This window comes from Camelus ferus, chromosome 16, assembly GCF_009834535.1.
Source record: "Camelus ferus isolate YT-003-E chromosome 16, BCGSAC_Cfer_1.0, whole genome shotgun sequence".
In the NCBI taxonomy this organism is placed as follows: Eukaryota; Metazoa; Chordata; class Mammalia; order Artiodactyla; family Camelidae; genus Camelus; species Camelus ferus.
Window position 1 is genome coordinate 8,642,861 of NC_045711.1, and position 12,866 is coordinate 8,655,726.

Sequence of the window (12,866 nt, forward strand, 5' to 3'; positions counted from 1 at the left end):
AGTTATTCTCAGGGGCAAGATACAGATAGATAATACAGGTGGTTGAATGTGGAAATGCTTTGCAAACTAACAGCTGCTTTAGGAACACAGAGTATTACTATTATGACACACGGACTCCATGAACCTGGGCACTTTGAAGTCTAAAAGCTTACAATGAATTAGAACATGGACTCAGGTTTAAGGATTTTTCCCTTTCTAATACATGCGTTAACTTCTTCCATCTACTCCTAACATTGGCTTCTTGCATGCTAGTTACATGTAAGGTATAAACAACCTTCACAATCACACCTTGAGTAACACACTTCTGTTTCCTCACTTGCACAGGTATTTCCTGGATATGACAAGTGGAGACTTTGGGGGGATGGTGAAATGTGGGATGGATGTGCATCTCTGGGGAACAGAGGGCCAACTGTGATAAGCAGAATGATGCCCACCCCCCGCCCATAGAGACCCACATTCCAGTCAGTGGAACAGTGGGTTGGGTCAGAAGGCATATGCAGTGAAGGTTGCTAGTGACTGGACTTTAATAGGGAGATTATCCTGGACTATAAAGATGAGCCCAGTGAAATCACAAAGGTCCTTAAATGTGGAAGAGAGAGACAGAAGAGGAAGCAAGAAGGATATGAGGTGAGAAGGACCCGACCAGACAACGCCGGCTTTGAAGATGGAGGAAAGGGGGCAGGGACCCTGGGAAAGTGGCATAAGCCACACAAATTAAGGAAACAATTCTCCTCTACAGCCTCCAGAAAGGAGCACAACCCTGCCAGCACCTCGATGACGGCCCAGTGAGACCCATTTAGGAGTCTTACAGAACTGTGAGAGGTACACATCTGTTATTTAAGGCCACAAAATTTGTAGTAATTTGTTACAGCAACCGTGGGAAACTAATACATCAGACTAGTATCTAGAAGTGAGAATTTTTCTCCGAATCTTAGGATATGTTTCTGTCTCCCAATTTATGACAGTTGCTTTTGGCACACTTGGTCTAGGCTGAATCAGAAAAAGCTGTTCACAGAGGTAATCCAATCTCCTGGTATCTAGGCCAAATAAACACACTTCCCTCCCTGGGAGGAAGCTTTTAGAAAGTGGTCTTGTGGTTTGTAATAGAATTCTTCATAATGAAAACCAGAAGTCAGCACTCTACTGAAAACTACGTGGTTTTCTTTAGGTATTTTTTCCCCTTACAGAGATCTATACCAAAGAGAATGAAGGATAAGGTTTGTGAGAGCTTGCTCAGAGCTAAGAGAACATGGTCACTGGGTTCACATCCCTTGGTGCCCCATCATCTCTTTACACAGACAGCTGCTACCCCTGATAGTGAGACAGTGAAGGAAATAATTTATTTCATAGCTATTGGTTTACTTAGTCAATTCTTGTGGTTCATTCACAATCAATGGGGAGAAAAGTCTCAACAATAAATTAAAAGGCTCAGTGGGACATTCATGGGGAGAAGGACAAGAAATTAACGAGTGTCACGATGCGCCAGCACTCAGATAGGTGCTTTTATATATATTTAATTCTCAAAAGCAAACAAATGAAATAAACACACCCCTTCCAAATGGGTAGTATTACCTTCTTTAATAAACAGAAGGAAAACCTAGGTCTTAAAAGAGTTAAGCAATTTGTCCAAAATCATCAGCAAGATTTGAATCTGGGTCTGTTCACCTCTTTCCCTGCATTACACTGGTCCCATTATGCATCAGCTGGTGGTAAACATGGACACTAATTCCCAGTATTTCTAAACAAAAATGGTTCCCCTATGGGTATCTGGAAATGCTACCTTAACTAGGAGGAACACCTCTGATATTTAGTGAGTAGGGGTCACACAAGGGAAAACTGTCCTACCCACAATGATAGGACATTGTACTACTACTCCTATTCAAAACAAGGATCTAGAGAAAGTTGGGGGATCTCAGAGGTTCCAGAATACCTAAGCCAGGAAGCCCTAGGGATAGGTTTGGGAAGAGACCAGGAGACGGGCCTACAGCTATGTTATTATAAAGCAATTTACATTAAGACTGAGGAGAAGGCCACCTGTCAGTCAAAGCTTGACGCTGCTGCGTGGGGCTGGGGGCTGGGTGCCGGCTCTCTCTTCCAGTCTGCTAAACATCCCCGTAGCTTCACAAACTCTATGTCCTCTTGCTCTGCTCCTTGTTGAGCCAACTCCTCCTCATCCTGCAGTTTCGGCTTAGCTGGCATGTCCCCATAGACGCCTTCCCTTCCTCCTCCCGACCTGGATTAGGTCTGGCTGTGATTATCCTCACCAAACAGACCTCCCTTACGTTTGAGTCACTGTGTATTTCACTTTCCAAGTGTGTACGTTTATATGTATGATTGAAGGTGTTTTCCCGATCATAGATCATAATAGATTATAAGACTATTACTCTGATAAATGAATAAATGAATTAGAAACAACTTAAATGCCTAATAAGGGAACTGAGAGAGAAACATGGGCCATTATGCAGCTACAATATTGGTTTAGCAAAGCATTTAAACATACAGGATATACAAATGCTTGTTATGCAGTGGAGAAACAAAAGTATATGTTCTTTACATGACCATAACTATAAAAAAGTTCAGAAAAAAACTAAAATGTTAGAAACACAATTTTAAGTAGTCAACCCTCCGTATCCACAAATTCTGTATCTGTGGGTTCTGCATCTGAGGATTCAACCAACCTTGAGTTGAAAATATTCGAAAAAGGAAAAAAAACATCCAGAAAAGTTCTAAAAAGGCAACTATTTACATAGCATTTATGTTTATTGGTATTATAATACTCTAGAGATGATTTAAAGTATATGGGGGGATGTGCAGAGTTATATGCAAATACTATGCCCTTTTACCTATGGGACTAGAGCAGCCATGGATTTTGGTATCCTTGGGGGGTCCTGCAACCAATTCCCTGCAGATACCGACAGATAACTGTATTTATTTTTGCCTTCATACTTTTCTGAGCAGAATTTTTTTTTTAAAACACTCTATGTTTATATATAGGTTTTCCTCACTGGTTACTCCGGTTTCGTATACACTATTTTCTCCATGTAAACACCCTCCCCTCTTCTCTTTACCATTTCCATGTTGTCCTCTACCTCAAACTTAGGAGGAACCTCACTTTCACTAAGATGCTTTGTTTATACCCACTCTGCTGAGAGCCTATGCTGTGCTCAGCGCAGACAGTAGTAGGTGAGTGAGACCCAGGCCGCCCTGTCACAGGTGAGCACTGCTTACACCGCCCACGAATGCACCTTGCACCACTCGGGCCCATGCTCACTCCTGCAAGCCGTACCCCAGGCTCCCAGGAGGCCAGGGCCAGGATTCCCTGCCTTGGGAGGAAGGCGGCCATGTCCAGAACTTGTTCTTGCCCTTTCTGACGTCCACCTGTAGGCATTCTTAGGACACTGCTCAGTGCCTGGTGGTGGCACCAGCACCGGGGGAGGGTCGGACAGGACGCACCACTGCTCACCTCTCACACCCAAGGATGGCGTTATTCAAATCCTCATTCACTTGAATCAGCTCAACAGTGACATCCTCATTCTCCACCACCACCAGCAGGTCCATGATCCTCTCCTGCATCTCCCGACCAGTCTTATAAAGTTTCTGTCAAAGAGAGGAGAGACATTTCTTCTTCCACGCTAGAAATGTAACTGATTTGCCAATGTGACTACTACTGTGACCACCTCCACACTGAGTCACCTATGGGAAATTACCGAAGTGTTTCACTATGGACATGAGACAGGAGGGAAGGGGGCAGGGCACAGCCATTCAAGGAATGATGCGGCAATTAACACCAAAATGGTGGAAGATTCCACTCCCAGTAGACCTTGAGGATTAAGATGGAGGAAGGCTTGACTTCCAGTAGACCTTGAGCTTCATTATACGCTCACTGTAATATATGAGCATGTTAAATAACATGCCCACAGGCGCCATGACAGTTCCAAGGTAACCATAAAAGGTCAAAGAGTGGGCGGTGGCCCAATTCCTAAGAATCCCAGCCTCTTCCCCAGGGTAACTGAAATGGTCCTCTCACTTTTTAGCAGATGAAGCTACCGAGCCCATTAAAAAAAAGCAACACCACCTCGCGGCCGCCTCTCTTGCTCCCTCCTCCTGGAGACAGCCCATACTCTGTCTATGGAGCGTGTACCTACTTCTACTTTAACCTGAGCACCCAACCCCCACACCTCATGGTCTTTCTCTTGCCTTTTATAACAGCCTATGCAGTATGTATCTCTCTAAATAAATCTACCTTTACTCAACCGTGGCTCACACTTGAATTCTTTCCTGATCGAAGCCAAGGACCCACACTTGGCGGGGCACATCCCAAGGGCTCAGCCGAGACCTGGGACATGGCCCTCCTCACGCCCCACATCCGTTTTTCCTGCATCAGACAGCTCCTCCTGCCTCTATCAGGAGGAAATCAGACTGATATGTTCCTCTGACAGTCAAAGCAGGCATGATAAGGACAATAAGGCACACTGCACATAACACTGGACTAGAAATTAAAAGTGGTGGGCAGGAATCCTACACTGCTTATTAGCTGTGCCACATTAGGGGAAACAAAAATCAAGGTTTTCCAACTCTCAGCTTACTCACTTGATAAGTGAAAAATATACTACTCACCACATCTACCTCAAGGGGTGACATAAAAATCAAATGAGATGTGTGTAATGAGGAACTCTATAAAGCACCACATAAAACATAAAATGCTATTGTTGTTATCTGTGGTAATGGAAGAAAATAGTAGTTAAAATGCATTTATAGCAGCATAATTTTCCTATTATGTTTTACTTAAACATGTAAAGTTCATAGTTACAACATCACATTCCAAGGTAAACTGAACCATTAAAAAAACAGTTATCAATACCCTCCTTATTTGGACTGCCTAAGACCACTGTATTACAGAAGACTCCACTCCCCACAAAAAAACATCTTTTTCTCGTAAGCATCAGAGGTGCCTACAGCAGACTTACTCGTTCAGAATCTCCAAGGCTGAGAGTTTGGGAATTCACATTTTCTAACAAGCATCTCAGAGTGTTTCTTATGTGCACTGACGTTTGAAAACGGCTACCTTAACAACTTACTTTCTCCTAGGCAAACTTCCAATAAACCTGAGGGGCATAAAACTGGTATCAATATTCCTTCAAACCCCCCTTGGCTAGGATTTGTCCATGCAATAGTACACTGACATCAGGCAAAAACACAAGGAAGTTCCCCTTTCAAAATAACAGCAGCAGAACTTGCTAATTCACAGCACTATTACATTACCTGATCTTCCCCCTCAAGAAAGACAGACCTGCTGAAAAACGTATGCTTCACAGAACTGTTAAGAATCTCAAACAATCAATCTACTGCAAGACTTCCTACAGGAAATCTCCAAATAAATAAATCTAACCATCACTAGACTGGCATTTACACTCAGAGGTAAAGGCCAGAACACCCCCACAAAATCTTAACAAAAATATTCAGAAGACAGAAACAAAGGAAAAGGAAAAAAAAAAAAAAAAGTGAGACAGACAGATGAGACTCTGGGTTTTTATACTCGCGCTGTGCAACCAGAAAACCTGTCCTGGTTCCTAACATGTGGTCACTGTCAGCAGCGGTTGACAAACTTTTTCTTAAAAGTCCAGATGTTAAATATTTTCTGCTTTGTGGGCTGCAATGGTCCCTGTGGCAACTACCCAACTCTGCCACTGCAACAGGAAAGCAACCACAGACGGTATGTAAACCAATGGGTGTGGCCATATCCTAATAAAACAAAGTCAGGGGGTGACTAACTCTGGCTCACTTACGGCCCCTGGTCCAGCACAAAAAGAGAACAGACTTTAGACTCCGTAGACGAAAGGCATCTCCCATACACGTACCTGATACGGGATCTGGTTGAAATTTTAGCTTCAGCTTATGTCTTCATCTATAAAACAAGGATAACAACCACTTTGCAGGACTGTTGTAAGAACAGAAAATGATGTAGCTGAAGCCCCAGCAGGCAGTCAGCGGGTGTATTATGGGTGCTAAGGAGGCATCACCAGAAGCATAGCTGACCAAGTAACATATTTCTATAACATTTGCGCCATTACCTAGGGTCCGATATTAACCAAAGGAAAAAACTAGGAGCAGCATTTGTTAAAACCTCCACGATGAACGAGAACTCTGCCTTTGTTGTTGCGTCCTGAGTGTGCAGAACTGTCCTCCTTCTTGCTCACTGGCTGCCCTGCGAGAACAATGTTGAGATCAAGGAAATACGATGGCTGTTAGATGTCTGTGACAAAAATGTAGAAATTAATTTGAAATGAATTTGCAGCCAACACCAACAGTTTCCCAGTCACATGAAGACCGCTGCTCTGCTCTCTCAAGAGACAGACGGAAAGGGAACATGAAAGCAGGACCATATTTCTCAGCAGGTTTGCCAAGCAGAATCTGAAAAACCTCTTCAAAAACCAGCCCACTCTGATCTCTGCAGCTGATGTCTGTCTCCAAGGAGGGCCCAGCCACCTGGAAACAGCACAGATTAAGCACCACGGACCAAAAGGATGGGTCAGAAGTTCCCCACAGCAGACACCTGCAGGACTGTGGACGTGGGGAGCCAGGGGGGGCAGTCAGAACACGGAGGAACAGCTGTGGGCACACATGCCCATCACGGAGCCCCCAGAATCGCCTCCCTTTGCACTATATCAAAGCAAAGGGAGGCTTTGAGGTTAAAGTGAATTTAATAATCAATTCAAAACTCTCTGGAGCAAAACACAAAAGAGCTCATTAAGAGCTTACTCTTCTGACATCCAGATGGCTCCCACTCTCTCCAGAGCACTCAGGTATCAAGGAAGAAGATTCTTGCACAATTTCAACTCCAACTGCAATTGTCTGACATTCCCCAACACAGGGCAACCCAATAAAAAGAAAAAGTACCTGAACATATGCCTTGTAAAAGGAAAAAAAGAAGAAATGTTTATGTGTTTGACAGCCTTCTCTGGAAATGCTGTCTGTCTGGCACTACTCCCGTTACACATTTCCTCTCCCCCAAGACCTCCCATCCCGACAGCAAGAGACCCCGAGAACATCCCTATCCACTCAAAATCAAAACTGCCCCCACTCACCCTAAAACCGAACTTTTCTCAGCATCACATGCTCTTACAGTCTTATTCCTTTGACAGGCCTCAGCTGAATGAACGATAAATTAACTGTTAACACGATCCTCCAGAAAATCATTAACTTATTAGACCTTTTCCAACTCTTTTTCCCAACCAAATATTGTCAACATCTTCAATAACTTCTTAGTCCTTCCTTTTGTGCTAAATCATAAATTCTTCAAAAGAGAATCGGTCTATTCAATTTAACAGACATTTAATGAGCTCACTCAGTGTATAAACCATCTACTCTACATATGCAGAGTTGTGGGGAGTTACAAGCAGAGGTCTTGGCTACTGCCTTTAGCCAGCTTCCAGCCTAGATAGGGAGCTAATACACACCCACATGGAAAGACGATGGTTCGCCACCTACGTTAGGCAGTCAGTCAGTCCTGGGTTCAAAATGAGAAATGAATGCTGTACTGGCTAGAACATGGCCTCAGGAGGACAAGGCTTCACTCTGCCCCATCAATCGCTTGCCACTGGGGGGACAAATCATCCCCTTTCTGAAGCAGCAGCCTCATCCGTAAAGGAAGGGAGATGGTCTCAGTGGCACTGAAAGTCCCTTCCACTCCTAACACCTTACCTGTCTCTGAACGGGAAAGATAGTAAGAGTGGTCAGGGCAGGATGACTTTCTATTTTACCCTCAGGATTTTTTCTCAGCTGGTTATCAATTATTCTCACAGGATCAAATTTTAGATTCACGTGATTTCAAATTCCTCCAATAAATTAAGAGTAAGGCTTTTTCTAGTTGTGCTTTCAAAATCCGAGCTCACTTTATTCTACGTAAGACTAAAACATTCTCTTATCCCATGGTCCCACTGGGTCTAGGCAAAAAACAAGCCAAGACTGAAGTGGGAGGTACCAGGGAAAGTCAGTGGTTGAGAGCCAAGCGCACAACGCCCAGCAAGCAAATGAGAGAACATGCAGCCGACATTCCACTCCTGTGACCAGAGCAGATCCTTTCAACTCACTGCAACGCTCATTAGACTGGATGCAGCCTGAGAATCTTTGCACTCCACTCTGGCAAACTAAAAGAAATCCGGTCTCTGCCCTTAATGAAGTTCAAAGTCCAGGAGCAATAGCAGTGGTGGGGAAAGGTGTCCTTCAGCAAAACTGTTTTACTGCCTGAGAGTCTAACAAAGAGCAGGAGCCCGTGAATTTAGCAGGGCTTCAGAATCTAACTGTACAGCATGGACTGGAGGAATGGATCCTGGATTTCAGACGGAAGGAAACAGACAGGGGAATAAACAGAACATTGCAAAGAAACAGAACAGCTGCTGGAAGATACGTGCCAACAGATGAAACAAGAAGTAATTCCAAGTACAGGGGCTGCTTTTAAAGTTAACAAATTTGCATATGAGACGCTGATCACTGGTTAAAGTACATGTACAAGAAGAGTCAAGAAATTTTTGAGTGGAGACTTTCCCTAAGGGCTGGACACCTTCCTTTTGCCTTCCTGATCCACCCTCCACACTCTCTGGCCTGCTCTGTGCCCTGGGGAACACACCACTAGGACCCCTCTCGCTTCTGACGGCTCAGCTGACAGGACACACGGGCAGGAAATGGGAGAAAGGAGGAGAGTGAGGCCTGGATATTTATTGTCTTCATTCCTTCCAGCAAAGGCACCACTAACTCTCCAGGCTGCCGTCCTCACGTGATTCCTTCCACCGGGTTTGGCAAGTTTCCTCTTGCTTATTCATTCCTAGGGACATTAGTTAACAGCAAACTAGCTGGGTTTCTCTGAACCCTGTGACATCTCACTAAATAAACAGTACCTTGATTAAACTCTTTTCAAGTTACCCAAATAGAACGTGCCAGCGGTTTGACTGATAAGCCCTGTGAAAAACAGTATGATACCAACACAGGGATAGACAAACAGATTAAACCACGAGAACAGCCTCTGGAAAGATGTCCTTGGCATTAGAATACAGAATGTGACGGAGAGGTGCTTAAAATCAGTGGAGAAGGTATGAACTGTTAGTAAATGTTATTTGGACAACCAGCCATCTAGTTGAAAAAAGATAGAGGAAAAATCTCTAACTCACACTAAAGCGAAAAGATTTTAACTTCAAACCACATAAAATCAAGGGAAATCTGTTAAAGTATTAAAGATATTTTCATTGAGTGATTACATCCTGCAGCACCGCTCTGGGAGCAGAACCTGAGCAGTGAACAAGACAGGGCTGTGAAACTTCCGTTCTAGCAGGAAAAGTGTCAGAGTGCTGGGGGGAGAATGAAATGGGGGCGTCACAGGAAAGTGGCTGACTTAAGACTGGGGGGCCAGAGAAGACCCCTGGAAGGAGGTAACACACTAAGATCAGAATGATGAGAAACAGCTGGTCATTAGAAGACAGGGAAAGCATGAGCGCCAAGGGTGAAACAGCTCCCCAGCAAGAAGGAACGAACTCTGCACGTCCGAGGAGCAGGAACATGGCGGGTGTGGCTGGACCCAGAAGAGCACATGAGCTATGGAAGGAAAGGTAGGCAGGAGCAGATGGAGACGGGCTTGGAGGCCAGAGTAAGAAGGCTGGGTTTTACTCCACTGGAGGGTTTCCAGCAAAGAACAACATGATCTGGTTCACTTCTTAAAAAGCTATATAGAGCACAGGGAAACATATACAAGATCTCGTAGTAGCTCATGGTGAAAAAGAATGTGAAAATGAATATATGCATATTCACGTACGACTGAAAAAATGTGCTGTACACCAGAAATTGACACAACATTGTAAACTGACTATAACTCAATACGATTTTTTTTTAAAAGCTATATAGAGATGCTCAATATCATTAGTCATCAGGGACGTGCAGAGCAAAACTGTAATGAGATACCGCTTCACACATACTACGTGGCTATAAAAACAAAACATAAGATAACCAGTGCTGACGAGGAAATGGAGAAACTGAAATCCTGTGCATCGCCGGTGGGAATGTAAAATGGTGCAGCCACTGTGCAGAACACTCTGGCAGCTCCTCAAAAAGTTCAACATAGAGTTTCTATGTGACCCAGTGATGTCACTCCTAGGCACATACTCAAAAGAACACAGGTATTCAAACAAAGGCTTATACATGAATGTTCACAGCAGTATTACTCACAATAGCCAAAAGGTGGAAACAACCCAGTGTCTATCAACTAATAAATGAATAAACAAAATACAGTATATCCAGACAATGGACTAGTGGGCCGTAGAAGGTGTTACAACGTGGGTGAACCTTGAAAATATGACAGTAAGTGAAAGAAAGCAGACACAAAGGCCACATATTTTGTAATTCCATTTGTATGAAATATCTGGAATAGGCAAATCCACAGAAACAGAAACTGGAAGAGTGGCTGCCTGGGACTGAGCGAAGGCAGGAACGGGAGAGATGGCCTCAGAGGTACAGGACTTCCTCTGGGGATGATGAAAAATTCTTGGAACTAAGGGGAGGAAATGGTGATACTATGAATGTACTAAATGCCACTAAACTGGACACTTTCAATTGTACACTTTAAAATGGTTAATTTTATGTTCTGTAAATTTTACCTCAATTAAAGGGGAAAAAAAAGCATCCTGAGAACCTGCCTGATAACAAAATGCCCAAAAATGCTGGACACATTATCAAAATATTTTAATGTGCATGCCTAAAATGTTCAAAAAGGCATAGGAAGTTGTCTGAGGCTGAAACCCAAACAGGATCTGAAGATATGAAAGAAAATGAAGGCATAAGGGCCGGAAAGGCACCTTTCTGTCAACCCTAACGACCCTGAGAGGCAGGAGAGGAAGCCTGGGGCCTGAACAAGGTGGCGAGAAGGGTCAAAGACCTCACGTGCAGCTGGCTCATCGGAACAGCCCACACGTGAAATAACAAGAAACAGACATGTTGGTCTTCGCCCCCTTCCTGACGGGGCCCCTAAATCTCCTGGAATTCCCTGGGTGACAGGAGCATCCTCTGTTCTGACGAGGCAACTCCTGATAAGCTCCTAGTTGGCAGCCGTTCACCAGACAGACGGAAACACGATTAGCAGCCTGGAGCGTCTAGCTCCACCCTCCATCCTCCAGCAACGCGAGGTGGCTGGAGATTAGAGTTAACTGGTCACGCCCACTGATGACGCCTCCATAAAAATCCATAAACTACAAGCCGGGTTGGGAGAACTTCCAGGTTAGTGAACACACCCATGCGTCAGGAGGGTGGTGCACCTCAACTCCATGGGGACAGAAGCTTCTGCGTTTGAGGCCCCTCCAGACCTCACCCTTTGTACCTTTTCACCTGGCTTTCACCTGCATCCTTTGTAATGTCCTTTACAAGTAAATCAGTAAATTTAAGTATGTGTCTCTTTGAGTTCTGTGAGCCATTCATGTAAATTATCAAACCCGAGGAGGGGGATGTTAGAATCCCCAGTTTATAGCCTAGTTGGTCAGAAGTATGGGAGACCCAGACTTGCAATGGGCATCTTAAGTGGGGCAGCTAACCTGTGAGATCTGGTGCTAACTCCGGGTAGTTAGTGTCAGAATTGAACTGAATTGTAGGACACCCAGCTGGCCTTGGAGAACTGGTTACTGTGGGCAAAAAGCCCTATGTGCTTGGTGTCAGAAGTGCTGGTTGTGAGTACTAGGAAAAATACAAAGTTTTCCTTTCACTATATAAGTCAATAAGCTAGAAAAGGCAGCTCAGCCCCACAAAGGAAAATGGCAAGGAGAATAGAGCTTCAGCCTCAGCTTTGGAGGGAGAGAAGGAACATCCATATTTTTCCTGAGAACTCTAACAGCCTTCCTGCACCCTCATCTCTCAGGATAAGACCCCTGCCTTCAAAGTTTAAAAACCCTCATGAGTGCTGGTCCTTTTTCCTCTGACTGCTGAGGTCCCAGGTTCTCTTGGAAACCGTGAGAATATGAAATCCTTTTTCTCTAGTCTCATCGGTGACACTGGAAGTCTCCCGCTCCTGGAGTTAGGTGCTGGGACAGCAGAAGACAGATACGGCTGTCTTCGCCTTCCTGTGAATGCCCAAGACCCATCCAATCTCCCTCTGATTTTGAGGCTAGCACGGGCGGCTTACGGGGAAAGTCACACTGGAAGGGTCTCTTTCTCCCGGGTGGGGCCGTGTGTACCTCAGCTGGTCTGATCCCACTTACACTACTGGACACTGAATATTCTCATATTCTGGTCTCATGATGATCTGTCTAGTTTCTCCTGTAATCCTTGGAATTTACTCTTATTTTCACATTTTGTGTCATTTCAAGGGGATTTGAGGAAGAAGAGGTAAATTATTTTAACAAGCTAAAAAAAAAAAGTCATTATTAGCTAGTCTGGGTAAAAAATAGTGTCTGTCTCCCAACTCTCACAAGGGATTTCAGATGCTTTTAGCACTCCTCCCCTCGGAGTGTGCCCAGCGATGCTCCTGGGACCTCAGTGCCTCCCACCTTGCCCCCTACCCCAACTCTGATGACCCCCTGGGCTCATACTGAAGCTTCCAAAAGCCCCTGCTGACCGGTCACATGGGGGAAGCCAGGCAGGGAGCTGGCATTATCTGGGGATCCTGATTCCACTAATCTGAATAGTTTAGACAGTTGTGAGAAAATATCTGAAAAAGTGCAAACTAGAGAATTACTTTGTTTCTCCATAGTCTCTCTGCTGGTTTCATTTTTAGACCCTTGAATCAAGACAGGTAGTTTCCTTGTAAAATGACTATAACTCAATACAAAAATGTTAAAAAAAAAAAAAAAAAAGACAGGTAGTTTCCTTGTCCTCTATTTCCACAGATTTCATCACAT

General features: G+C 44.3%; 1 protein-coding gene across 5 annotated transcripts in view; it reads right to left on the reverse strand.

Moving 5' to 3' along the window:
- TOM1L1 (target of myb1 like 1 membrane trafficking protein) overlaps window positions 1-12,866 on the reverse strand; it is a 50,305-nt gene that overhangs the window by 16,624 nt on the left and 20,815 nt on the right. For all 5 annotated transcript variants that reach the window (XR_004326647.1, XR_004326648.1, XM_032498461.1 and 2 more), the window contains one exon: window positions 3,464-3,597. Coding sequence is in view for 3 of the 5 variants with exons in the window: in XM_032498461.1 (XP_032354352.1) it covers window positions 3,464-3,597 (134 nt within the window). In the remaining 2 variants the exon portion in view is untranslated. The remainder of the gene's footprint in view (window positions 1-3,463; window positions 3,598-12,866) is intronic.